Source organism: Tachyglossus aculeatus, chromosome 9 (genome assembly GCF_015852505.1).
Source record: "Tachyglossus aculeatus isolate mTacAcu1 chromosome 9, mTacAcu1.pri, whole genome shotgun sequence".
NCBI classification, from domain to species: domain Eukaryota; kingdom Metazoa; phylum Chordata; class Mammalia; order Monotremata; family Tachyglossidae; genus Tachyglossus; species Tachyglossus aculeatus.
In genome coordinates, this window is record NC_052074.1 from 37,105,373 (window position 1) to 37,133,150 (window position 27,778).

At 51.9% G+C, this 27,778-nt stretch overlaps 1 protein-coding gene across 1 annotated transcript in view; it reads left to right on the forward strand.

Annotated features, from left to right (window-relative positions):
* THSD7B (thrombospondin type 1 domain containing 7B) overlaps window positions 1–27,778 on the forward strand; it is a 134,564-nt gene that overhangs the window by 78,235 nt on the left and 28,551 nt on the right. The window contains exons 12-14 of the mRNA XM_038751316.1: window positions 10,870–11,064; window positions 12,072–12,338; window positions 18,237–18,415. Of these exons, the coding sequence (XP_038607244.1) occupies window positions 10,870–11,064; window positions 12,072–12,338; window positions 18,237–18,415 (641 nt within the window). The remainder of the gene's footprint in view (window positions 1–10,869; window positions 11,065–12,071; window positions 12,339–18,236; window positions 18,416–27,778) is intronic.

The following is a 27,778-nucleotide window of genomic DNA, read 5'->3' on the forward strand; positions in this document are numbered from 1 at the left end:
CCCAAATGAGAAGCAGCGTGGCTCAGTGGAAGGAGCATGGGCTTTGGAGTCAGAGGTCATGGGTTCAAATACTGGCTTTGCCAATTGTCAGCTGTGTGACTTTGGGCAAGTCACTTAACTTCTCTGTGCCTCAGTTCCCTCATCTGTAAAATGGGGATTAAGACTGTGAGCCCCCAGTGGGACAACCTGATCACCTTGTAACCTCCCCAGCACTTAGAATAGTGCTTTGCACATAGTAAGCGCTTAATAAATGCCATTAAAAATGCTTATGATGGTGTTCTGCACACAGTAAGCACTCAATAAACATGATTGATTGATTTTGTCACCGTCACCAAAACCTGCCGGTCTCAGCTCCGCAACATTGCCAAGATCCGCCCTTTCCTCTCCATCCAAACCGCTACCCTGCTAATTCAAGCTCTCATCCTATCCCGTCTGGACTACTGCACTAGCCTTCTCTCTGATCTCCCATCCTCGTGTCTCTCTCCACTTCAATCCATACTTCATGCTGCTGCCCGGATTATCTTTGTCCAGAAACGCTCTGGACATATTACTCCCCTCCTCAAAAACCTCCAATGGCTACCGATCAATCTGCGCATCAGGCAGAAACTCCTCACCCTGGGCTTCAAGGCTGTCCATCACCTCGCCCCCTCCTACCTCACCTCCCTTCTCTCCTTCTACTGCCCAGCCCGCACCCTCCGCTCCTCCACCACTAATCTCCTCACTGTACCTCGCTCTCGCCTGTCCCGCCATCGACCCCCGGCCCACGTCATCCCCCGGGCCTGGAATGCCTTCCCTCTGCCCATCCGCTGAGCTAGCTCTCTTCCTCCCTTCAAGGCCCTGCTGAGAGCTCACCTCCTCCAGGAGGCCTTCCCAGACTGAGCCCCTTCTTTCCTCTCCCCCTCGTCCCCCTCTCCATCCCCCCGTCTTACCTCCTTCCCTTCCCCACAGCACCTGTATATATGTATATATGGTTGTACATATTTATTACTCTATTTATTTATTTATTTTACTTGTACATTTCTATCCTACTTATTTTATTTTGTTGGTATGTTTGGTTCTGTTCTCTGTCTCCCCCTTTTAGACTGTGAGCCCACTGTTGGGTAGGGACTGTCTCTATGTGATGCCAATTTGTACTTCCCAAGCGCTTAGTACAGTGCTCTGCACATAGTAAGCGCTCAATAAATACGATTGATTGATTGATTGATTGATTGATTTTGTGTGGGCAGGGTGGGCAGACGCTGGGTGGGGTTGCAGTGCCCTCTGGCAGGAAAGTTGCTGGCAGAGCATGAGGCGAGGGCTGGTGGAGCTCTAGGTTTCTCAGTAGAGGTGGGAGGCAGACAGGCAGGCGGGTGGCTGGCAGGAGGGAGGCCGGCTGGCCAGAGTGAAGGTGGACTGTGGATTTGCTGATGACTTGCCGCTGATCAGAGTGTCCACAGGGACAACAAGGCACAGTGTCGGGCTTTAATTTGATCATTAATCATTGGCCAGTTCTAATTTGACGGCAGAGAAAACCTCCACAGGAGGAGGAGGAAGGGGAGGATTTGGCATCCACGGGAGTCCTGTGGAACACTTAGAGCAGGTCTGTGTCAAAGGGACTACTGGGGCATGGATACTGCAGTCATCCTGAGTTCGCAGTATCATGCGGTCAGAAGTCCAGCTGGCGGGGCGGGGAGGGGGCGTCATGAGAAGTGACCCTTGGTGGTTTGTCCCCTCTCTGGTCACCTTACCCTTCCCTTCTCTCTGATGCAGATCTCAATGGCCAAGGGCCACTGAGCTGGTCCCATTCCCTGCCAGGTGCACCTCACCCCCATTGCAGCCAAGGCTCTGAGAGATAAAACATGAGGACATATCTTCTCCAAGGAACCTTCCTCGATTAAACCCTCTTTTTCCTAGCTCCCTCTACCTTCTGCATCATCCTTGCACTTGAATCTACACATTTGATATTCACCCCACCCTCAACCCCACAGCACTTACATACATATCTTTCAACTATATGTTATAAATTATTTATATTAATGTCTGCCGCCCCCTCTAGTCTGTAAGCTCATTTCAGGGAGGAAGCATGTCTGCTAACTCTGTTGTATTCTTCCAAACGCTTAGTTCCGGGCTCAACACATAGTAAGTGCTCAATAAATATCATCCGTGATAAGGCCATCTGGTTCCAGATCCTGGTCACCACCACTGCCATCGGGCTGTGTGAGGTCTTCCAAGAGGCTGCCAACCCCCATTCAGTCAGTGTTTCTTTGGCACCCACGCTGTAGAGCTGTCAGCTCCACCTGGGCTGCTCATTATCCTCTCCGGGAGAATGCCTCTCTCTCTCTTTCTCTCTCTCTCTTTTCCCCACCCCCACCAACTTCTGTCTTCCTTGTTATCTCTTTCTGCTCTCTTCAGAGGCTGGCACAGTCCTGGGTGTCTCCACTTGCTGTTATTGAAGACATGGTCAAGGCTTGTCAGTGGAGTTTTCTGGGGATCAGCAGAGCTGGGCAAGAAGGAGGCAGCTGGCTCTGATTGGCCCCCACTAGCCTCCAACCACACTCCTGGCTCTGGCTCGCTCACCAATAAGGTTTTTCTCCGGGGCACGCTACACCCTCAGTGATCCTAATAATCCAATCCCAAAATCACTTTGTGGGGCCGGGACGGCAGGCCACTGTGAGTGGAGGCCGGGGTTCTGCCAGATCCTGGAGAAGACTAGACCTCGGAATCCATTTCCTCTCTGCTCCCGAGGCCTCTGTTCTGGTGAGCTGTGGAGTCCCCGTTCCAGGATCTCACCAACCGGCCTCATGTTTATGCAATCAGGGGCAGCGTCAAATCAAACTCGATTCCCTTCCCCATGGGGACCCTCTTTCAGGGGCTTTGTATCAGCCATTTGAGTTTTTTCATTTATCATCTTCTCCTGGAACAAAGTGTTCATGCAAAGGAATATATTAGCCTGGGCTCTGATTGCAGCAGGCGGGCTGATTAACAGAAACCAGGGCCACTCCTTGGGCGGTGTACACGGCCCTGGCGACAGAAGGCTCATGCAAAACCTCAGTGTTTTCCCAGCAAATGTGAGGTGTGTTATTGCGGGCTCGGACAACCATCTTCAATCCATGAGCCCCTCATTTGCTTCTTTGACCTTTCTCCAAGAGGGCACAACATCTGACCCCTCCCATGCTCCCCCAGCCCTCAGGAGCTGCTTCTAATGAGAGTTGCTGCTACTGCATGCGGAGCCTGTTGGGTGACTCCTTTGCTGGGTCATAGAGCTACACAAATCCCTCTTGAACTCCAAAAGGAGACTTACACTCTGATAGTGCCCCCTGGCTCAGCTCCACAGCTCATCCAGCTCAGGAGAATCAGCAAGGAGGTGGATAGAGTTGGGTCTGAGAGTCAGAAGGTCATGGGTTCTAATTCCAGCTCCACCACGTGTCTGCTGTGTGACCTTGGGCAAATCATTTCACTTTTCTTTGCCTCAGTTACTTCATCTGTAAAATGGGGATTGAGACTGTGAGCCCCACATGGGACAGGGACTGTGTTCAACCTGATTTGCTTATAGCCACCCCAGGACTTAGTACAGTGCCTGGCACATAGTAAGCACTTAAATACCATAATCATCATGATCATCATCAGCAGCATTATTACTATTACTATTATTATTGACAGGGGCACTAAGACCCCAGGAGAAAGTGTGTGCTGGTCACCCTCTTGGACACCCATCCTCCTGGTAAGAGATAGACTATTCAGCATCTCTGACTCTCCCCATCCCTGACTGTCCCTCCAGTGATTCAGCATAGACAATCCAACACCCACTAACTCTCCATGTCCATCTGATTCTCCCCTAGTGATCCAGAACTTATCACCCAACACCCCTAACTATCTTTCCTCTATCCCTGATTCCCCCAGGGACCTATCCCAGACCATCTCTCATCCTTGACTCTCCCCTCTCTATCCTTTACTCTCTCAGTGACCCAGACCCAGCACAGACCATCCAACACCCTTCACTCTTCCCTCTCCATCCCCGTCTCTCTCTGTTTCCCAACACAGACCATCCAACACCTCTGACTCTCCCCTGCATGATTCATCCTACACTCCTGACTCTCCCCTCACCCTCCCTGACTCCCCCACAGTGTCCCAGCACAGACCATCCCCTGACTCCTCTCCATTCCTGACTGTCCCCCAGTGCCCCAGCCTGGGCCATCCAACAACCCTGACTCTCCCTTCTCCTTCCCTCCCTCTCCCCCAGGGTCCCAGCATGTACAGACACACCCATTGATCTGTCCAACAACCCCTTGGTCCTGCTGTTGCACAACATCCTTCCAGGACGGGTGCAGGTCTCATTACCTGGACCCCTTTGAATAAAGTTAAAGTCTAGAAGTGAATTATAGGCAGAAAGCCTATTATAAGAGACAGAGACATTCAGTATCTTCAGGGTGCTTTAACACCACAGACCCATGGGGTGAAATCTCCTGCTGAGGAAAGCAGGGAAATTAAGGAGGAGGCAGTGTTGATTTATTATTTCTCTTCAGCAGTGAGATAATTAATATCCTAGTTTCTCCCTACTGCTGCAGCCGGGAACGCCAAATCATTTCTAAATTCCAGTTTCACATCTCATTTGTTACTTAGTTACTGTAACCAGAATGATTACACCATTTAAAGTTTGGTTTTATGAGCAGTGACAAAGCCTTTCTTTTCAAAGCCCGCACACTGCAGTCTCCTCTAGAAGTTCCTGGTTGGCCCTTGATGTGGTGGCTGGAGCCCAGCCCCAGAGGGGAGCTCAGGGGTTGACTGGGGGCATTGGCTTTGGTGGTTGGGAGAGTCTGAGGGGGAGCCTGAGGCTCAGAAAGTTTCCCAAGGACACTCAGCTTGCCATCAGTGAAGCTGGGACTAGAATTCAGATTTCCTGACTTCTCATGCCAGGCTCTGTCCAATCTGGCCCCACCTGCTTCTGGAAAGATCAGCCAATCAAGCAATGGTATTTCTTGAATGCTTACTGTATGCAGAACACTATATCATCATCAATCGTATTTATTGAACGCTTACTATGTGCAGAGCACTGTACTAAGCGCTTGGGAAGTACAAATTGGCAACATATAGAGACAGTCCCTACCCAACAGTGGGCTCACAGTCTAAAAGGGGGAGACAGAGAACAAAACCAAACATACTAACAAAATAAAATAAATAGAATAGATATGTACAAATAAAATCAATCAATAAATAAATAGAGTAAAAAATATGTACAAACCAATATACATATATACAGGTGCTGTGGGGAAGGGAAGGAGGTAAGATGGGGGGATGGAGAGGGGGATGAGGGGGAGAGGAAGGAAGGGGCTCAGTCTGGGAAGGCCTCCTGGAGGAGGTGAGCTCTCAGCAGGGCCTTGAAGGGAGGAAGAGAGCTAGCTTTGCGGATGGGCAGAGGGAGAGCATTCCAGGCCCGGGGGATGACGTGGGCCGGGGGTCGATGGCGGGACAGGCGAGAGCGAGGTACGGTGAGGAGATCAGCGGTGGAGGAGTGGAGGGTGCGGACTGGGCAGTAGAAGGAGAGAAGGGAGGTGAGGTAGGGGGGCAAGGTGATGGAGAGCCTTGAAGCCCAAGGTGAGGAGTTTCTGCCTGATGCGCAGATTGATTAGTAGCCACTGGAGATTTTTGAGGAGGGGAGTAATATGCCCAGAGCGTTTCTGGACAAAGATAATCCGGGCAGCGGCATGAAGTATGGATTGAAGTGGAGAGAGACACGAGGATGGGAGATCAGAGAGAAGGCTGATGCAGTCGTCCAGACGGGATAGGATGAGAGCTTGAATGAGCAGGGTAGCGGTTGGGATGGAGAGGAAAGGGCGGATCTTGGCAATGTTGTGGAGCTGAGACCGGCAGGTTTTGGTCACGGCTTGGATGTGAGGGGTGAATGAGAGAGCGGAGTCGAGGATGACACCAAGGTTGCGGGCTTGTGAGACGGGAAGGATGGTAGTGCCGTCAACAGAGATGGGAAAGTCAGGGAGAGGGCAAGGTTTGGGAGGGAAGACAAGGAGTTCAGTCTTTGACATGTTGAGCTTTAGGTGGCGGGCAGACATCCAAATGGAGATGTCCTGAAGGCAGGAGGAGATGCGAGCCTGGAGAGAGGGGGAGAGAGCAGGGGCAGAGATGTAGATCTGGGTGTCATCAGCGTAGAGATGATAGTTGAAGCCGTGGGAGCCAATGAGGTCACCAAGGGAGTGCGTGTAGATCGAGAACAGAAGGGGACCAAGCACTGAACCTTGGGGAACCCCCACAGTGAGAGAATGGGAGGGGGAGGAGGAGCCTGCAAAAGAGACTGAGAAAGAACGACCGGAGAAGTAAGAGGAGAACCAGGAGAGGACGGAGTCTGTGAAGCCAAGGTCAGATAGCGTGTTGAGAAGAAGGGGCTGGTCCACAGTGTCAAAGGCAGCTGAGAGGTCGAGGAGGATTAGGACAGAGTAGGAGCTGTTGGATTTGGCAAGCAGGAGGTCATTGGTGACCTTTGAGAGGGCAGTTTCCGTGGAATGTAGGGGACGGAAGCCAGACTGAAGGGGGTCGAGGAGAGAGTTGTTGTTGAGTAATTCTAGGCAGCGAGTGTAGACAACTCGTTAAAGGAGTTTGGAAAGGAATGGTAGGAGGGATATGGGACGATAACTAGAAGGTGAGGTGGGGTCAAGAGAGGGTTTTTTTTAGGATGGGAGAGACATGGGCATGTTTGAAGGCAGAGGGGAAGGAACCAGTGGAGAGTGAGCGGTTGAAGATGGAAGTTAAGGAGGGGAGAAGGGATGGAGCGAGAGATTTCATGAGATGAGAGGGAATGGGGTCAGAAGCACAGGTGGCCGGAGTAGCACTTGAGAGGAGGGAGGAGAGCTATACTTAGGCTCTTGGGAAAGTACAGTACAAATGAGTTAGTAGACACATTCCCTGCCCACAGTGAACTTACAGTCTAGAGCGGGAGACAGATAGACAATAACATAAATAAGTATAAATAGATGTGGGATCTTGCTCTGAGGAACATTTCCTCCCTGTGAACCAAGTGAGACATCTGGCTGCTATGGTGGTCAGGGATTCGATGGGGGGCAGGCCAAGGTATGGGGAGGTTGCTGGAGTCTTTTGCTGGTTGGGGCTTGGGAGGAGGGGCAGCAGGGCTCTAGTGTATGGGGATTGAGGCCTGGGTGCCCTGCCCAAAGTTCCTAGTGGCTGCCCAGCTCCCTCAGTGCCACTCTGAGACGTGTCACACTGGTCCATGGCCAGAACCTGGTGTAACCCAACTGGTTGTTTGCCAAGTGGACTGAAAGGTGGTCAGGGAAACCCACTTCCCTCCAGAAACTCTGTCCCATCCTGGGTTGAGAGTGGAGGAATCTGACCCCCCAAGGTCAGAGAGCAGAGTATGCTGGTTCCACCCAGGGCTGAGAGTGGAGGGCCCCATCCCAACCCTGGGCCTGAGAGCAGGGGGAACTGTCTCTTCTTTGGGCCTGAGAATGGGGGAATCTGTCCCCTCCCTGACACTAGCTTCTCCTACACTGATCCTGAACTCAAGTGTACAAATGTGCTAGGGTGTACTGGTGGTAGCATGGGTTGGTGTGTGCAGAGTATCCCAGAGTGTGCCGATGAGCGAGGTGTCCCACTGTATGTCAGTGTTTGTGGTGTGTCCCAGTATGTGATGTTGTGTGCAGCATGTCCTAGCGTGTGCCACCGTATGACATGTCAGCGTGTGTCAGAGTGTCGGCGTTTGCCAGCTGGTGCTGGGCCATCAGTTTTCAGCCAGGACCGCAAGAGTGTGGCATCGATCCAGAGACTTGTGTGTTAGAGACCCCCTTCCACCTTGGGCACCGGTAGCCGGGGAGGGCATCCAACAAGCCAGAGAAGCTACGTCTCTCAGCAAGTTGGCTTCCAGTTGGGCTCCAGGAGCCTGCTGCTTCCCATATGGTACTTATGAGTCAATTAAGGCACCCTAACAAGCAATTACTGGTTTATTGTTTAATTCAATTTTAGCAACTCATGCTGTTCTGTTCAAAAGTTGCGTATGTGTCAGTCAGCATGGAATAACGATCCTGCCTTGTGCATAACTCCTTGTTCTGAGAAACAGGCACAGGAAACACAGCACGTACTCACCCAGCACAGAATGAGATTTTTATAAAAGGAAGCGTGAGATGTGAACAGACTTGTAACTTCAAGGGGTCAGCTGAAGGATCCATGCTGGGTCACTGAGGGAGAGTCAAGGATGGAGAGGGGAGTGTCAGAAGTTTGGGGTGGTCTGTGCTGGTCACTCGGGGAGAGTTGTGCAGGGTGAGAGGAGAGTGTTGGATGGTCCATCCCTAACCATAGCATGGTGGTCCAGGAGGGCAACCAGCCCCAAGTTCATCCAATTCTCTCAGTGCCACTGTCAGCATCAAAAGCCCTGGACTGGGGAGGGGAGGGGGTGACTGCAGGACTGAGCCAGAAATACACTTTTCTGGAGTGCTCCACCAGGTCGGACTTCAGCTAGAGCTGCTAGTTTGAGCAGACAGTCCATCTCCATACCCCCCCCCCACCACAAAAGGGGAGCCCAGAGCCCCAGCCCACACCACCTGGCTGTGAGCCAGCTGCCCCCGGCTGCCCTGAGCCCAGAGCCTGAGCTGTTCTGGGCTGCCCTCGGGCTGGGAGAACTCCTCCTGGGTTCCATCAGAGTGTGGCTCAGAGGTGTGGCTGCTGTTGTCACTAGTCCCGCTCTGGAGTCTAGATCCTGGGGCCCTAGGAAGTTGTCTTCCAGGAAGTTAATCATTTCTTGGAGCTTTTTTCATTGAGCTGTTAATAAATCACCTCCATTCTTAACATCATGCATCATTCATTAAGTTCCCAGCTTTTAATTAGAGCGGCACTTAATTTCTAGGTTTCTGTGAGAAACCATATGGAAAATGGATATGTTCAAACCATTTTTGAGGGTCAGAGTAGAAGATCTGTCCTGGCTACCTCTCCAGTTTCAGACATAAATTAATGGTACATTTAATTAGACAATGGGTTGCAAAGTACCCATTTCTGAGCAAGCTTTCAGCCTGGCCCGGCCCACAGGGGTAGGGGGTTGGGGAGGGTAAACTGTTCTGTGCCCAAACTCTCTGGAACGGCTGGCCAGGGAAAGTTTCCAAGGGCAGGAAGGTCATCTTCTCTGTGGGCTCTGCTCTCTGAGCACATTGCTTGTCTCTCAAATCCTCCCTTCCCACCCCACCAGTTCACAATCACCGTTTTCATCCTCAGCCTTTATCCAGCACCCACTGCATGCTAAGCACTGTACTGAGTGCCTAGTGGGCACTGGGAAGCAGTGTGGCTTATTGGAAAGAACATGGGCATGTGGGTCAGGGGACTTGGATTCTAATCCCAGCTCTGCCACTTGCCTGCTATATGAGCTTGGGCAAGTCACTTAACTTCCCAATGCCTCCGTTTTCCCATCTGTGAAATAGCATTTAAATCATACTCCTTCTTACATAGACTGTGAGCCCCAAATGGGAAAGAGACTGTATCTGACCTGATTAACATAGAACAGTGCAAGACACATAGAAAGCATTTAACAAATACCATTAAAAAAACAAACAAGGCCTCCTGTGGACATAACACCATGCCAGGATTTTTTTTTTTTTTTTGGTGGGAGATGACTTTTGTGTGCAGAGCACTACATTGGGTGTCTTCAGTTTCTAGAGTACTGTATTGGGTGTTTCCAAGATCCAGAGCACTATACTGAGGTGTTACTGGGTGCAGAGTACTGTACTAGACATAATACAGACTGTCAATGCCATGCTGGAGTGCTGACCATGGCTTTGAGGGCCACTGTGGAAGAGTGAATGGGAGGTGTGATCCCTGTCCTGGGAGGAAAGGAAGCAGTCCGTGCCCTCAAACTGCTCTCAGTCTGCAGAGGCCACCCCTGAATATGCACGAGGTAAAGTGTGAGAGAACAGACTCATGTCATGAACTCCAGTGACAAATAGCTACTAGGTTCCCAAGAGAACAAAAACCCATGGCCTGGGCTTCTGGGGATTCTGGGGCACTCTCCCAGATGCTCAGCATGGCATTGCACCCAGCCTGTGGAAAGTGCTCAGTGAGCACGTCTGATTAGTGGTAAGGTGGCTGAGGGGGTGCCATGGCTGAGGAGATGAGAAGTCCTCTGGGAAGAGGCAGCCTTCTAGTGAGGCTGTGAAGGAGAGGGGTCATCAGCGATGCCATCTGTCTCATCTAGCGGCCACTGCATCAGTCTTCTCAGCACGATTGGATCGATCTATTTGTTCGTTATAGATCAGTTGATTCACGGGTGTATATTAAGGCTGTATATTATTTCTTTCTAGTCAGTCATTCTTTACTAAAGTGGAGACATCGATTTGGCCTTCTGTCCACCCCTCCTCAAGGGCAGGGATCTGGGCTTCTTCTATATATTCTCCAAGGGCTCAGAACACAGTTGGTGCTCAGCCCAGTGCTCAGGACAGAGTGTATGCCCAGGCTAGTCTCTGCATGCAGTTGGTGCTCAGCACAGATTGGGTGCCCAGACTAGCACCTTGCACACAATTGGTCTGCAACTCAGTGTTCAGCACAGAATAGGTGCCCAGATCTCCAGCTCATAGTGTTGTTGATGCCCATCCTCCTGTGAAATAGTTGGGAAGAGCACCCACATTCCTGAGCCTGAACCCTGAAATCCCCACATTCCAGCCAGATTCAGCATCCTCCACCCAGAACCAGAGAATGGCTGAAGGAGGAGTGGGTAGATGGGCAGGACTCTGAGGATGGGTGGCTGGGCCTCCTGCTTCTGGCTGGGGCATGTGAGGGGCATATGGAGACCAGGCATGTTTTCAGGGGTTCTACCCGGTCAGCCTGTGGGCCACTGCCCCAGCCGGGAGGGTTTCACTCTGCGTCTGTAACAGGGCATGTTGTGCCTTCCAGCGGTCACCTGTGAGGCGGAGGCTGCCCAGCCAGTGGAGATGGAGGAATGTCTGCGGGGGCCAGACCCCATGCCACCTCTGCTGCAGCCGTGCCGGCTACCCTGCAGAGATGATTGCACCTTCACTCCTTGGTCCAGGTTCACGCCCTGCTCTGCCAACTGCACTTCGACCAGGACCCGGAGGCGGTCCCTCACAGGTGTGGTCACCGTCTGGGGATGGGAGGTTTAGAGCGGGGGCATCCCTCGCAAGTGTGGTCACTGCTGAGTGGGGGGCAGAGAAGAGTTGGGCTGGAGCAGATGAGATGCTCTCTGAGGTTCTGTGATTCAGAAGTTCTCGCAGGCAGACAGGGTTTGGGGCTGCAGGCTCCAGTGGAGCAGTGGAGCAATCTGCATCGTGAGACAGCCCCGTGAGCCCATGCCCACTACAGGACCCACAGTCCACCTGCTTCTGGGCTGGGGGTCTGGATATGGGAGCAGGATCACTGGTGGAGAGTCCGGGGCAGAGAGGGCAGAGTTGGGTGTTGGGTAGTATATGTGCTGGGTCATTGGTGGAGGGAGAGTCAGGGATGGGGAGGGAAGAGTCAGGGGTGTTGGATGGTCCATGCTGGATCACTGGGGGAGAGTTAGGGATGGAGAGGGGTGACTCTCAAGAGGGGAGGATTTAATGTCATTAAAGAGCCGACAGGAAGCGGCAGACTGGCTCCCCTTTGGCAATGGCAGCCCCACCCTCAGTCACTCTTGCTGTGGTTTGCCCTCCCAGGACCCTCCGCTAACCACGATGGTCTTTCCCTGTGCTGCGGGCAGGAGTTGTGCACCTCCACTCTGCACAGACATTTTGGAGAGTGGTCTCCAGATCAGAGAACGTCGGTGGGTTTCCCTAGCAACCATTGATTGCAGGGTAATAGAGACAAAGTAATCAATTTGTTTTCATCAGCTAATTATGGGGAAGATGATGCCAAGCAAGATTTCCAAGAATTTTCTAGCCCTGTGGTCATTACCACAAGCCTGCTGCTGCCATTGGGACCTCTCCCAGCTTCCCGGATCACCACTGGTTCCTCCAGTGGAGTCTGACCCCTGGACTGAGGCCCACCAGTGTCCACCGAGGAGGGCCTGATTTCCCTGCCACGAGGCCCACCACCCACCACTGGCCAACCCTGCCCTCCACAGCCAGCACACTAACAGGCCACATCTCTCTTCGGGACAGGAAGAAGCAGGAAGCGGGAAAGATGCCTGGATGGGGAAGTATACCCCCTGCAGGAAACGGAGCCGTGCCCATGCCGTGCATTCAGGGCCCAGCCCCAGGGGGATTGGTCTGACTGCATCCTGTCTGACAGCGTCCGCGAGCGACAGCACGGGTTGGGCCCCTCCGGAGGAAGAGCCCACGGCTGCGGGGAAGGTTTGCGCCTGCGAGCTCTGGCCTGTCTGGATGCACTCGGGAGGCTCGTGACCCCTGAACACTGCGGTGGCTCGGGTAAGAGGGGCTGAGGCAGCCTGTGGGCCTCTTGGGGGCCTTTTAGGGATCTTTTGGTGAGGGGGCACGGGCTGAAGACTCAAGTGGAAATTCCCCAGTCTTCTCTGCCTGTTCCTCATTGCCCCTTTCTCTTGCTCCTGCATCTTTTCTTCCTCCTCCTCCTCCTCCTCCTCCTCCTCCTCCATGTGATTCCCTGCTTCTCCTCCTCTTCCTATTTTCCCCACTCCCCAACCCCCTTGGCTCTCTTCCTGCCCCTCCAGTCTTCTGGAGGGCTGGTCAGTTTGCTGTGGAGAGATCCCTCCTGGCTTCTTTGGTGCTTAATGCAGTGCCCTGCACACAGTAAGTGCTCAGTAAATAGGATTGATTGATTGATTGGTGGCAGCAGTGAGGGACTCTCTAAGTGTCCTGGTGTCCCTGAGGGTGGAGACAGAGCCTGGGGTTTGATCTACAAGTAGTGAGTGGAATTCTGAACTCTGACTGCCTGGGCAGCGCTGGCCACCTCTCTTCCCTAAGCTGCTTTTCCCCATTTCATAGATGGGGTCATCGAGGGCCAGGTGGTTAGCTAGTTGGGGCAGAGCCTGCTTTCAATCCTAGGAGCCTTGAAGGCAGCAGCCCCTCTCTTTTGGGACCCACATCTTTGGCTTTGGCTGAGAAGCAGGGTGGGGGACAGCCAGGTTCTGGGGAGAGCATAAGAGTTGCTTGGGTGATGATTAAGTGGCGCAGAGAGTTCTAGGTGGTAAGGTGATGTCTGGGTGAATAAACCTAAATTTATCATTTTTCATCATCATCAACAACTGTATTTATTGAGGGCTTACTGTGTGTGGCATGCTGTTTTAAGTGCTTGGGAGAGTACCATACAATAGAGTTGGTGTAATAGTAATAATAATGGTATGTATCAAGCACTTGCTATGTGCCAAGCACTGTACTGAGCACTGGGGCAGATACAAAATAATCGGGTTGAATCGAGTCCTTGTCCCAGATGGGACAAATTCCAACTAGTGGAGGGATAGTCCCATGTAAAGTTCCTGGTCCCAAATAGACCAGAACTGAACTTAGTGCTAGTTTATCTTATTCAGCATTCAGTCTAGAAATGTCCAGTAATGGGGCTCTATCTGCATTGGCTGCAGTTGATGACCTTGCCTTAGGAACTCCAGGAGATGCCCTGATTAATCTGAAGGCCCCTCATTAGGGAGCAAGATTTGCCAAGTGGCTTCTAAATCTTGTGCATGGCATGTTTGAATGGCCCAGGCTTCTTTCTGCCTTACCCCAGACCCATCCTGTCTCAGGTCCCTTGCTCAGATGCAATTTGACCTAGTGGATAGAGCACGGGCCAGGAGTCGGAAGAACCTGCATTCTAATCCTGGCTCTGCCTCTCGTCTGCTATGTGGCCATGGGTGAGTCACTTCACTTCTCTGTGCCTCAGTTACCACATCTGTAAAATGGGCATTGAGACTGTGAGCTCCACGTGGGTCAGGGACTGTATCTAACCTGATTAGGTTGTATCTGCCCCAGTGCTTAGTACAGTGCCTGGCACTTAGTAAGCACTTAACAAATACCATGTAAAAAAAAGGGTCCCAGATTGGGGCAGCTTTGTTCATCCTGATACCACCCAGTATGTGGCAAGAGCAAGGACCAGCCCATGGAGGCTGAAGTGCAGGGCCACAGGGGAGGGGATTAAAGCCTATGCAGGTGGGAAAACCACATGCTTCCACCCCAAGGCCCTGGATGGCCCAAGCAGTCCACGAAGTGGCGTTGTGGGTATTTTGGTTAGAGACAGCACAGGTCTTTAAGGGGGGCCCGTGGGGTGATTACCGCTCTCCCCATCAGGCTATAAATCACTCGAGGGCAGGCTGAACCACCTCGTTCCTTGGGTCTTATACCCCCATGCCAGGTCAGTTTTCTGCTCCAAGGCTTAAATGAATTTATCTGGGATGAAGTTTCACAAAACAGCCCGAACGCTAGCAAATACATGGAATGGAGGTTTATTTTGCATCTAATCCACTGATTCCAAGCACATAGTAAGCACCCAATCAATTCTTGTCATCGAGTGGAGCTATGGTGATGAACTCACCCCTGGAGCCAGTGAATTCTCCCGGGATTTGCAACCGGAACATTTTGCCCAGTTGTGGCCCAGGAGGTCTGTGAAGCATCAGAATCTGACTGCTGGCTGCACACACTCAGGGTCTTACTGGGGAAACTTCCTGTGTCGGTGGCCCTACTACTTTCTGATTTGTCTGTTAAGCCTTATGATTGGCAGCCACTTTCCACAGGGCCAGCAGTGCCTGGGCTCTGGGCCCATGCAGGGAAGCAATAGGGTGAGGGAATTGGGCTTAGGTATGGTTCTATCCCAAATGTCACCGGCTGTTTGGGTTGGAGTGGTGGCATCAGGGTCCTGGGTGGGGCTGGCATCAGAGGGACTGGGAGGGGTGGGGTGTGTGGGGGGGTGTCCATCAATTGCTGTTCTGACACTTGTCGAAAGTGTGCACCAAATCTTAACTCTCCAAGCAGCCCCTTTGTCGAAGCAGCCCCTTTGTCGACGGAGTTAAGAAATCTGAAACCGTTTCCCTCTCTTCCCACCATCCGTGGTCCCCTGCACCCCTCTGATGTGCCTACCTCACCCTATATCTTCAGTCATTTCCTGTCACACTCCTCTTCCCCCATCTCAGCTGGAGTGGAGACTTGGGGGGCTGCCGGTAGCTGAGGGACCAGCTGTGATCTGGGCCTTGTGATCTGGTAGCAGAGGTGGGCACTGCTTCATTCTGGCTGAGCCTGCACATGTCAGAACCCCAGAGACCGGCTGCTCAGAACCCACTTAACCCCAACTTCTGGGCTCATCATGTGTTGCTGGCAGTTTTGTGGAATTGGCCCAAAGAGTCAGTGACGGAGCAAGCGAGAGTCTCTGTTAGTGCAGCCACGGGAAAGCTGCCTGTCAGGGTAGGGCACCATCCCGGGGGTAGACAGGGATGCCAGCTGTCAGATCTGTGCCTGAACTAAGTCTATGGCCCAGTCTGTGAAGATACCTTTCCTCCTCACTGCCTAGCTTGTCTCCCTCCCCTCACCTCCCTCCTTCTTTCCCACCCAGCTAGTCTCTCTCTCCCCGTCTCCCCCACCCACCTCATCGCCTCCCTTCCCTCCCACCCAACATATCTTTCCCCGCTTCCCTCCCACCTAGTTTGTCTCCTTCCCTCCCAGCTCATCTTCTTCCCTCCCTCTCTTCCCCTCTCCCCCCATTCCCTTCCCTCTATTGTCTTTCCTCCTTACAACCCCCTCCCCCCCTCAACTTTCTGGCTCCCATAAAGAGATCAGTTCAGCCTTTGTATGCATGAGTTAGACATCACCACAGAAGAGAAAGAGTTTGCTGTGAAAAATGCCTCCACTGTTTGCAATTATGTCTCTTTAACTGCTTATTGATCAGCTTCTATGTGATAGAGAACAATGGGCTATTATTTGCTGTTTCAAGGCACCCTTTGAAAGTGTCTGATCCAACTAGCAGGGAGCTCAGAAATGGTAGTTTCTGCAGTAGGAATTCCCCTTGTGAAATGGTGTAAGAAGCAGGGGTGTGCAGTTGTTAGAGGTTAGTTGGCCGAGGGATATGAGAGAGCTGAGTTTTTGTTTTAGTCAATAGATTAAATGCTCTTTATCCCCAGAATCTGTTCCTGTTGGTCTATATGTCCCAGTCATTTGCCCCTATGGTTGATGAGGCAGGGTGTCCAGCCAGGTGAGAAAAGACCAAGGAATCTTGATACTTGGTTCCCCCTACTGCTTGCACGTAACAGTGCAGCAGTGATTGTAGTATTTATTGAGAGCGTGCACACACAAACACACACGCACACATATGCACCACACACACACATGCAGTCCCTGCTTCATTGCAAGAATGTGAGCCTGAGCCTGGCTGTTTGGGAGGCCCAGCCTGTTCCCTGCCAGAGTACTCCTGGTCAATCCTGGGGTCACTGGAAGAGAACTTGGACACCTGGTGGTGCCTGCAAGGTCCTAAAGTCCTCCTGGGTTCCCTCCCAGTAACAGGCACCAACTAGAAACTCCCTGGCAGCACATCCCACTCCTCCAGCCTGAAGGCTGCTGCCTCCAGCCTCAGGCTCTCGGTTCGACCCTCTGAACCATTCAGGGATCATTCGGGGTTCAGTTGGCTGCCCTATTTCCCATCTCTTTAATCCTGTAAGCTATTTGAAGGCAATGATACCCATTTGGTGATTATTTCCTGAAATATGACCTTATGCCTATCCTCAATCAATCAATCAATCCATGGTATTTACTGAGAGCCCACTAAATGCACAGCACTGTTACTCCCTCCCACTTAGGCTGGGAGCCCCATGTGAGATTGTGTTGGATCTGCGTCTACAACCCCAGAGCTTATTACAGTTCTTGGTTCATAGTAAGTGCCTAACAAATATCAACATTATCATTATTAAGTATTAATTATTATTAAGTAAAAAAACGAGTAAAATACCCAATCCCTGCTTTTGACACTTTGACAGTCAAATGGATTTTTCAATCCAACTGAATATTTGACACATTTCCTCTCCCCCTCAGAAGGAAACTGAGACTCGAAGACTTGAACATTTCCAATAAAGACCTAAGCTCTTTGACAATAATGTGAATGGTTTTCAGTTTCTCAATTTGATTTGAAGCTATCTTCAGGTTGACCTATCCCTGCCCCTAGAGTGACCCCAGTCCTTTGGGAAATGAAAGTTGTAGAATCTGGAAGTGGCTTCCCCCCACCTTTCCTGCTAAGGCCTGAAAACAAGGCTCGGTCTCCCTGGCAGTAGCTGGGGATAATTCTTCCCCCGCACTGGGGGTCGGTCGATAACATCACCGAATGGAGCATCAGGAGGGCAGTTCTGCCTGCGACTTGTTCCTGGCTCATGAATATAGCAGCTTCAATAGAGGCTCTTCAATCCTCTGCCCTTCCCAGAGCCAGGCAGGCAGACGGGTGGACAACCAGTCCAGAAAGCCAATGGGGGCTGTCTTGCTCATAGGATCAGAATTTCCAGTCCAGGAGAGTGCCCGGCTCCAGAGACATCCTGTGTAGAGGTGGGAATGTTTCCCTGGTAAAGGGGGTGGAGAGGGGCTTCGGTGGGGACCACAGGCACGTGGGCTATGAGCTGCCCCTGCTGTATGATGGACACCATGCCATTCTGACAGCTCACCTCCTCCAGGAGGCCTTCCCAGACTGAGTCCCTTCCTTCCTCTCCCCCTCGTCCCCCTCCCCAACCCCCCCATCTTACCTCCTTCCCTTCCCCACAGCACCTGTATATATGTATATATGTTTGTACATATTTATTACTCTATTTATGTATTTATTTTACTTGTACATATCTATTCTATTTATTTTGTTTTGTTGGTATGTTTGGTTTTGTTCTCTGTCTCCCCCTTTTAGACTGTGAGCCCACTGTTGGGTAGGGACTGTCTCTATGTGTTGCCAATTTGTATTTCCCAAGCGCTTAGTACAGTGCTCTGCACATAGTAAGCGCTCAATAAATACGATTGATGATGATGATGATCCACGGCCCCTTCTAAACCCAGCAGATCTGCTGGTGTTTCCAGCCACACAGCTCCCTGTTGGGATGGATTTCCTGTTTGGGAAGACGTGTTTCGTTGTCTGCTGTGACCCTGTCCAGCTCCAGTGGGGGTGTTGGCCCTGGTGTGGGTGGAAGGATTTGGGGAGCAGCCATTGGGTGGAGGCCCAGATGGAGGGCCAGGATTTCCACCTCTTGTCCAGCGGCCATGAAGGAGGTGGACTGTCCTTCTGCCCAGGCTGGAAGTCTCTTGTGTGCATTTGCAGGGGGCCCGCGGACTCACAGCTGGTGAGTGTGGCCACTGCGACTCAGACAGCCTCCCTCCCTACAGTGACTCAGTCCACTTTCCTCTCCACCGCAGGTTACGTGGAGGAAGCGTGCACCATCCCCTGCCCGTTTGACTGCAGGCTGAGTGACTGGTCAGCCTGGGGACCCTGCAGTGTCCCCTGTGGTGTGGGCGTGAGAACTCGCTCTCGCTGGTTGAAGGAGAAGCCCCACGATGGAGGCCGCCCATGCCCCATGCTGGACCTCAGAAACCAGGTACAGCAGCGTTGGGGTGACGCCTGGATGGAGGGGTTGGGAGGAGACACGTGTGGGCGGAGGGGTCTACATCGTCTTCCACCTCAGCATCCGGGTGGCCTACTCCCAAAAGGCGCAGAGGTGGAAACTGAGGTCGTGTCTGCCCACCCCTCGGCACTGAGTCAGTGGGTTTCCTCATGCATGTGTGGCCCCCGGAGGGGTTTGAATGTGTAGTAGCCTTTGTGATGCAGCCAGATCTTGTGGTACAGCAAGAGGTCCAGCAGATCACACACTATCTGGTACGGCATGGCTAGACCATGTGACACAGATAGATGGCATGGCATGGCCAGAATGCGTGGCATGAAAAGACTGTGTGACACAGCCAGACTACGTAGTACAGCATGGCACAGCTAGATGGTGTGGCATGGCCAGATCATGTGGCACAGCCAGTCCACATGGTACAGCATGGCACAGTTAGACGGCTGTGACATGGCCAGACCATATGGCACAGCTTGAAGCATAACATAGCATGACTATATGGCATAGCCAGGCTAGGTGACACAGCCAGACTGCATGACACAGCCAGGCATTGTGGCACAGCTGGATGGCATGTCATTTTCAGATGACAGGGCATAATGGAGGCACTGCATGGCCCAGCTAGATGGTTTGGCATGGTCAGACCACATGGCACATTCAGACCGCTTGGCTCAGCCAGACTGTGAGTTGCAGCTGGTAGAAGAGCATGGAACAGCTAGACTGCATGTCATGGCCAGATCACAGGTGACCGCTGGGAGAGTAAGGCCGGTCGGAAAAGCGGAAGCAGAAGGTGGAGGACTGGAATCCAAAACTGAGGTGTAATGAGAGTGAGGGCTAGGGGAGCTGAGGATTGAAGAGCTGAGGGCCCAGAGCTGTAGTACAGAGCATGGCCCAGAGTCGCGAGTGGCAGGATGGGAGAGTTGTTGGAGAGATTGGCAGGAGAATGGTGAGACCAAAGGGAACCCAGCTCAGCCCTTCCTCAGCTTTCTAGACAGGCCCCAGGCAGCCCTTTCTCACAATCCCTCAGCCAATTGGCTAGCCCTGTTTGACAGTCAGAAGAGGGAAGGAATTTCTTGGAGGATTCAGTGGTTTGGGCAATGTGTTGCTCCTGCAGGATTTTGACCAGAATTTTTCTCTCTTCCTCTCCAAACTTTCCAAATCCTGAACCCAACCACCTAAAAACTTAAGGGCCAGAGCCTTATCCCTGCTCACCATCATCACCATTGATTTCACCATCATTATCACTGACATCACCATTGCTATCACCATCACCATTATCCCTGACATCACCATTATCACCAGCTTCACCATTGCCATCACCATTGCCATCATCACTGGTGTCGGCATTGAGTGGGCCCCTACTGAGGACACAGCACTGAACCAGGAGCCCACTTGATGGACAGGGTAACTGCTGGGCTGGGCATTTATTGGGCTGGGCACTTCATGGGCTGGGCACTGTTCTAGATGTTGGGGAAGAGACAGAAGCTGTGTAATATGGGATGCCTGCCCTTGGGAGCTTACAGTCTTAGGAGAGGCACCGAGATGAACCGACGTGTCTGCTGTGGCTAAGTGTGCGAGGCTAGAGAAATGTGGGATAGACATGCACCGTTATGAACTGGGAATGAATTCACAGGTCAGTCCTTGGGCCTTGACACATTCCTTGCCCCCAGAAAGCAGGATCCCACCCCTCCATTCACTCAGTCTACCCATTCTGAGCTCAGGGACAGCAGAGGATGGCCACAACCCTTCAGGACTTGCAGTGGACTGGACTCGAGGAGAGATTTGGGGACAGGTAGGACCCAGCCTCAGCTGGACTTGGCTGGACGAGGTGTCCCGGGGTGTGGTGGGCCTGGATAGTGGGGCATTGATCTTGGGGGGACAGGGCCAGATGGGGAGATCCTGTCTCCAGAGTGGGGGCCAGCAGGACTGTCCTGGGCCTGCTTTCTGCCTAAGGTCTTTCTATCCACCGGGCTTTGTTCAGCCTTCCCCCACTCTCAGGAGTGGATCCGTGTGGAACATCTGACCTGCCTGGAACTGAGACTCTCCCTGCCCACATGCCCTTCTCCAAGCGTGGGATGTGGGCGGATGTCAGCTGTGTGCTTACCCAGAAAAGGACACTCAAGTGTTAGGCATTTGGCCGAGAACTCAATTGGCAAAAACAAAATGATGAAAGGATAATCTGAGATAAATTAGTGCTGGAGCTTTGACATTCCAGCCTCCAACAGAGCAAATAAGGAATCCCTTCCATAACCTCAGTCCCAAATATAACCCTCACACCTGTCCCTGTTCCTGGCCTGGGTCCTGATCCAGACGAGAACATCAGTGCTGGCCCTCCAGCTCCCAATCCTAACTCCAGTGGTGATCCGGACCCTAACTCCTGCCAACCAACTCCTACTTCAACACTGATCCTATTGGAGTTTTTCAGTGGTCGGTTGGTTGACTTGGAATCTTGTGAAAACTACCTTCCAAATTTGTCCGAGAAAGGGCCTTTGGGCTTTTATTTTAGGTCACTAGTTGTCTGTTCTCTTGATCCCAAGTGGCAGCTACGAGACCCCACTGGAGTCCCACCTGCTTCAGAAAGCTCGCCTTCCATCTCCCAGATGGCATCTGTGTTCTTCCCCTCCCTCTCTTCCTGAGCCTTCCCATCTTAGAGGTCACAAGAGTACAGTGTTCCTGGTTTATTCCATGTCAGAGGAACAAATTTAGGGAATTTTTCTGAGAAGAAGTAACTGCACCCTGACCATCCTAGCCTGGTCCTCCCCATTTCTGGAGCCCTCCTATGCCCTTCTGGGCCCAGAGTTGGCTCCTCTACCCATCTCCTCACTCCCCCCACATCCTCCTCTATTCTGGATCTATTTTTCTATGCTGTGAGTGAGCAACAAGAGCTTGCAACATTGTGGCAGGGTGTTTCAGAGGCAAAGCTGTGGGGTCAGAGAGGAGGGTTGGAGTCAGAGGGAAGAGAGCAGCAGGAGACAGAGCAGCCAAGCGTCCCTTTAATGGAAATACCCCACCTCCCAAAATAGCAAAGGAAGCCTGCCCTCCCCACCTCCACCTCCTGAAGCTCCCCTGCATCCTGTGACCCTTCATGTGCCCCCCCCCCCCCCCACCGTGCCCTGCCATCAGAGAGTCCTTGCATTTTGTGCCTTACGTCCCTATATATCTCTGCATGAGCCTCACCTCTGGAGTGGTGTTGACACTGCATCCCTCCATCCCTACACATGCCCTCCCAGAGTTTTTCCACATCATGCACCCTGTGCTCCTGCACATGTTTCCCCTAAATGTCCCTATTCCATTGCCCTGTGCCCCTCTGTCCCTGCACATGCCCCTCAGAATTTCCTCAAACTGGACACCCTGCATCCCTGCACATGCATCCCCTATATGTCCCCATGCTGTGTGCCTTGAGTCTCTGCACATGCCTACGCCCCTGGAGTGGTCTCTTGCCACCCCCAGAGTGTTCCCACATTCAGTGCCTTGCGTCCCTGCACATGCCCCACAGACAGCAGCTGGAGTGTCCCAGGGAGTTTCCTGGGGCCACTTGCACAGTGGAGTGCTTCCCAGGCCTCCTCAGAGACAAGCTTCTCGCGGGGTGTCTGTGAAAGACCCTCGTCATCGTGTTTTTGTCGGACTCCCCGGACCCCATGGCCGAGGCCCCCCATTCACCCGCTAGAAGGGGTAGCCGTTTGGCTTCGAAGATGCGTTCTGAGCCACCGGGTCAAAGGTCGCTCTTCATCAAGAAACCGGGAGAATTGTCACTTCTCATTAGGCAAAATTGTATGTTTCAAGAACTTTCCAATTAATTATAGCTCACATCAAGTTTTCATTAGTGTGCTGAAGAGGCTAAATTTTTGTTGTCTGAATAAATGACCGAGATTTAAAATTTAACCATGTCTGGACTGGTGGTAATTATGAGGAAAATCCTGCCAGAAGGTTTTTCAGCTTGCCCAATGCTCCAGCTATACACAGAACTGTGCTGGCTGACAAGGTGCATGGACACATGGAATAGCAAACCGTAGACACACAGGCAACATAGAACCAGCAAGTGCTTGTATCCTGGAGCACCCTCAGATGACAGAGCAGGCGATGAACAACTCCCTTTGGGTGGGCTCCCACCTTGGGCCTACTTGGCACTGTTCTCTAAGGAAGGGCCCAGGGATTGGCTGGGGAGGCCATTCTCCCTGGCCACAGGCCCCCTCCGTGTCCTTGAAAACCGTTGGCAACTGGTGAGGGCTCCTGGGGTGCGGAGCCGGGGCTGGTCAGAGGGAGGCAGGGAGAGCATGTCCATTGTTAATTAGCGATTCAGTGAATCATCTCCTTTCATTTTTCCCATCGCATCAATGTACCTGTGCTCTCATTTGTTGGGTGGTGGGTTTCCCAAGAGCAGAGACGGAGGATTTAGTGGGTGCACTCTGCTCAAAGTGTGTGCCTAGAACAATGCCCCGGACACAATAGGTGCTCAGTACAGCATTCCACATGAAGTATGTGCCTCGTACAATGCTCTGCTCACTGTAGCTACCCAGTCCAGTGCTCTCCACAAAGTACATACCTAGTTCAGTGTTCTGCACTCAGGCACACAGTATAGGGCTCTGCACCCAGCAGGAACTCAGTGCACTGCTCTACACCTAGGGTATGCCAAGTATGGTGCTCTGCACTCAGTAGGAGCCCACTTTAGCACTCTGCACTCAGTAAGCTGTCACTGGTATGTCGCTCCTTAGCTACCAGCATCTGATGAAAACATCCTCTGAAAGGTTAAGGTTGTTTAAGGTCAGAGTGAAAATCACTCACCCTCTGGTGCCCAGTCTAAGGCCTGGCCCTTCTCTTCTGATGACGATCAGTCAGCTCGGATTCCTGAATAGACAGTTTGGAGCAGGGGCTGTGAATTTCTCAGTTTTTGAGGTCTGGGGGAGCAAATGGGGCCTTATTCCAACCCACCTACCCAAGCTTGTCTCTCTCTCTATCTCTCTCTTTGGGAAGGAGGTGGCACCAGGAATTGCTTGTCCTCCTCCTCCTTCTCCTCTTCTGCCTGCTCCTACACTTCCATTCCCTCCTGTTCTTTCCCATCCTCCCCCTTAGCTGACTGCTGGCTGACAAGGTGCATGCTCCCCCCCCCCCCCCGCCCCCCTTGCAGCCAAAGCACTGGGACAGCCAGGGGAGTGATAGATATTCATTAGGAAACCTATCAGAGAAATCAATAGCCATTTGGACCCGTTCCACAGTCGAGAAATGCAAATCCTGGTGTCAGCCCAGACGTGCTCAGAGCCACCACCAGCTGGGCTGCCGGGGGAAGCAGCCCGTGTTGGGTGGGAGGGTGGGTGGCTGCCATACCGACACCTGTCACTCGCTATCTATCTGTCCAGCTGTTTGTCATCCCGGCTGGCTGTCTGTGCTGTTGATGGAGACCAAAGCACCAAGGCTCCCCAGGCAAGATATATTGGAGTTTGGATACTGGAGTTTGGGAGACACTTCAGACAGCTATGCTGCAGTCTTGACAGACAGGTAGACAGACACACACAGAGATAGACAAGCAGGCAGGTAGGCACAGACAGCTAGAGATGAAGACGGAAGGTAGGCAAGAAGGCAGGTGGACGTTCAGGCAGATGGAAAGGAAATCACCCAAGAAATCAGTGAGAGTCCGGATAGAAGTCAGCCAAGGGAGCAGTTTAGCAGGAATCTAAACACAAAACCCATAGCCGGAAGCTCCCTTTACCCAGCTGCCTCCACTGTCCACCAGGGTCCACCATGGCTGCTGCCAACACAACAATCACCAGGTGTGCCACCAGGGCGATGGGGACCCTCAGGAGAGCAGATTGGGCCCTGAGGGACCAGAGATCTGGGAACTGGGGCCCAGAGTATTCCAAAGATATTATTAAGCAAGTGGTGATGGGGTTTATTCTGGATTTCTGGGGTTCTGTGTTCAGAGAGGCCAGGGCTGATTCTTGTAGGATCTGGCGAGATCCCAGGGGAGCTGGCATGATCCCAACAGCTCAGTAGGGAAATTCACAGTGGCAGCTCCTCCTTGGAGGGTGGCCTCCTAAACCAGGGAGTTCCAACTCTGGGCAGTGCTCAGAACAGAGTCCTACACCCAGGAGGTATCCGGTGCAGTGCTCTGCACATGGAAGGTGCCCAGTAAATGCTGCTGCTGATGATGATTATGATGAATACAGTGACCATTCGATAGCTGTGATGAGGGTCCTGGTGTCAGCCCACCTACTCTGGGTCATCAGCCCACCAGTGACCCAGATGTGACAGCCTGGGCACACATGTGGCTGCCCTGAGGACTTCACCAAGATGCGAGGGCCTTCTTTTGTGTCACCCTGCAGAATCCAAGACCAGGTCCCCCGTCATATGGGGGTGCTGGAGCCCTACAGGTCCACGTGTCTGCTCTCCTCCTGTTTTTCCTCCCCCTCCTCCTCCTCCTCCAGCCTGCTATCTGCTCAGAAAATATACCTGTCTTTGATAATGAAAGTAGTAATGATGTCTCCTGATCTCCTGGCATTGCAGCTGCTCTGTCAGGACCTCCTCTTCCCCAAAATCCCAGAAAATCCCATTCCCTTCTCTCTAGTGGCCACATCCCTTGGGGTCAGATGCGGTGTTGTGGTGGACTGGGTGGGGAAGGCTGCCAAACCCCTCTGGTTTGCTAGTAAATCACCGGGCAAACCCATGACAGGAAGGGTTTCAATCAATCACTCAATCAGTGGCATTTGAGTACTTACTGTGTATAAGGTACTGTACTAAGTGCTTGGGAGAGGCACGTCCCTTGTCCACAAAGATCTTGCAGTCTAGAAGGGGAGACAGTCATTAAAATAAATTACAGATATGTACATGAGTGCTCTGGGGCTGAGAGTGGGGTTAATATCAGTGCTTAGAACAGTGCTTTGCACATAGTAAATGCTTAATAAATGCCATTATAAAAAAAAGTATTTAAAGGGGACAGATCCTAGTATGTGGGTAATGCAGAAGGGAGGGGGAGTAGGGGAAATAAAGCTTTAGTCAGGGAAGGCCTCTTGGAGAAGTTGTGATTTTAGTAGAGCTTTGAAGGTGGGGAAAGTGCTGGTCTGTTGTACGTGAAGGGGGAGGGAGTTCCAGGCAGAGGGAGGATGTGGGCAAAAGGACGACAGCGAGAGTGGAAATAACAAAATGCAATGAGTAGATTGGCACTGAGGAGACTGTAAGCCCTTGTGGGCAGGGATTGTCTCTCTTTATTGCTGAATTGTACTTTCCAAGTGGTTCGTACAGTGCTCTGCACAAATTAAGAGCTCAATAAATATGATTGAATGAATGAATGAATAAAAGCAGGAAATTAATGAGGCAAGGCTGAAGGGGGCAAGCAGAGTTGACTGCCCATTGAATACACACAGGTGCTCAAGTTCTGGGGATGGGGAGAAGCAGCGTGGCTCAGTGGAAAGAGACCGGGCTTTGGAGTTAGAGGTCATGGGTTCAAATCCTGGCTCTGCCAATTGCCAACTGTGTGACTTTGGGCAAATCACTTAACTTCTCTGTGCCTCAGTTACCTCATCTGTAAAATGGGGATTAAGACTGTGAGCCCCACGTGAGACAAAATGATCACCTTGTAACCTCCCCAGCGCTTAGAACAGTGCTTTGCACATAGTAAGTTCTTAATAAATGCCATTATTATTATTAAATCAATCTATTAGTGCTAGGGATGGCTTGGGGTACTGGGAGTTATTCATTTAATCACATTTATTGGGCGCTTACTGTTTCAGAGCACCGTACTAAGTGCTTGGGAAGTACAAATTGGCAATGTATAGAGACAGTCCCTACCCAACAATGGGCTCACAGTCTAGAAGGGCGAGACAGATAACAGAACAAAACAAGTAGAGAGGCGTCAATACCATCAGAATAAATCGAATTATAGTTATATACACATCATTAATAAAATAGAGTAATAAATATGTACAAATAAAATTAATACAGTAATAAATATGTACAAATATATACAAGTGCTGTGGGGAAGGGGAAGGGAGTAGCATGGGGGGATGATGGGAAGGGGAGGAAGAGGAGGAGAGGAAAAAGGGGGGACTCAGTCATGGAAGGCCTCCTGGAGGAGGTGAGCTCAGTGGGGCTTTGAAGGGATGAAGAGAGATAGTTTGGTGGATGTGTGGAGGGAGGGCATTCCAGGCCAGAGGTAGAATGCGGGTAGGACGTGGGTCAGGGGTTAACAGCAGGACAGGTGAGAAGAAGGCACAGTAAGGAGGTTAGTGGCAGAGGAGTGGAGTGTGCAGGCTGGGCTGTAGAAGGAGAGAAGGGAGGTGAGGTAGGAGGGGGCAAGGTGATGGCGAGTCTTGAAGCCGAGAGTGAGGAGTTTTTGCTTGATTCGAAGGTTGATAGGAAACCACTGGAGATTTTTAAGGAGGGGAGTGACATGCCCAGAGCGTTTCTGTACAAAGATAATCCAGGCAGCAGAGTGAAGTGTAGACTGAAGTGGGGAGAGACAGGAGGATGGAAGTTATTGATTGATTAATGGATGATGAGCCCATTTGATTCAATTTCTTCAGAAGGAAAGGGACAAAACCCTCCCCCTCAACCGTGCCCCATCCCCTAATGCTCCTGAAAGTAGGGCTGCTTCTTCCAGCGTGAGATGCAAGAGAGTGGCCATGGAGACCAGGGATTTATGGCGACCATGACTTCCTCTCCTCGGAGGAGTGTTGGATTACTAAGGGAGCACCCATTACTGCCTTGGATGTCAGGCATCCTGAGATAATGAAGAATAGAAACCATGCCGGCTGAGGATTCTTTTTGATCTATTAATTATTTCCCTGTAATGTGTGAACAAACAGCAAGCATTGGCAGGGAAGCAAGGTGTCCAGCTGGAAACAGGGCTCCACCACAGTGGGACCTGAAATTTATGGCGCTGGGATTATCCATGTCTGAAAGCACAGACCTTTACTCCTCCTTGGCTCCACTTATCTCCCCATTGCAGCTGTACCTGCCCCCCCGCCCCCTGGAAATCCCCCGAGCTTGTTCCAGCTGTTCCACTGAGAGATATGTGCCTGTGGCCAGAGCTTTGCCACCTTCATGCTCTCCCTTCTCATTGGATCAGGCGACTCTTGTCATGGTTTAAGTGGTCTATCACCCTCCTGGGCTGCCCTAGTCAGACCGGGAGTTATGCTACCACCGGGGTGGACTGGACTCATCCCCTCCAATCTCTGTCTGGCTGCCCACCCAGGTGTGGCCTCCACCAACAGCACCTGTCTTCCCACCCTCTGTGGCCCAGCTTCTGCCAGCATCCCCAGCACAACCAACCAGGTCCAGCCTTCAACAGCGACCCCCATCCACCTGTCTCCCAGATCTGGCCTTGACCAGTAACGATCATCTGTCCACCCTCCCAAG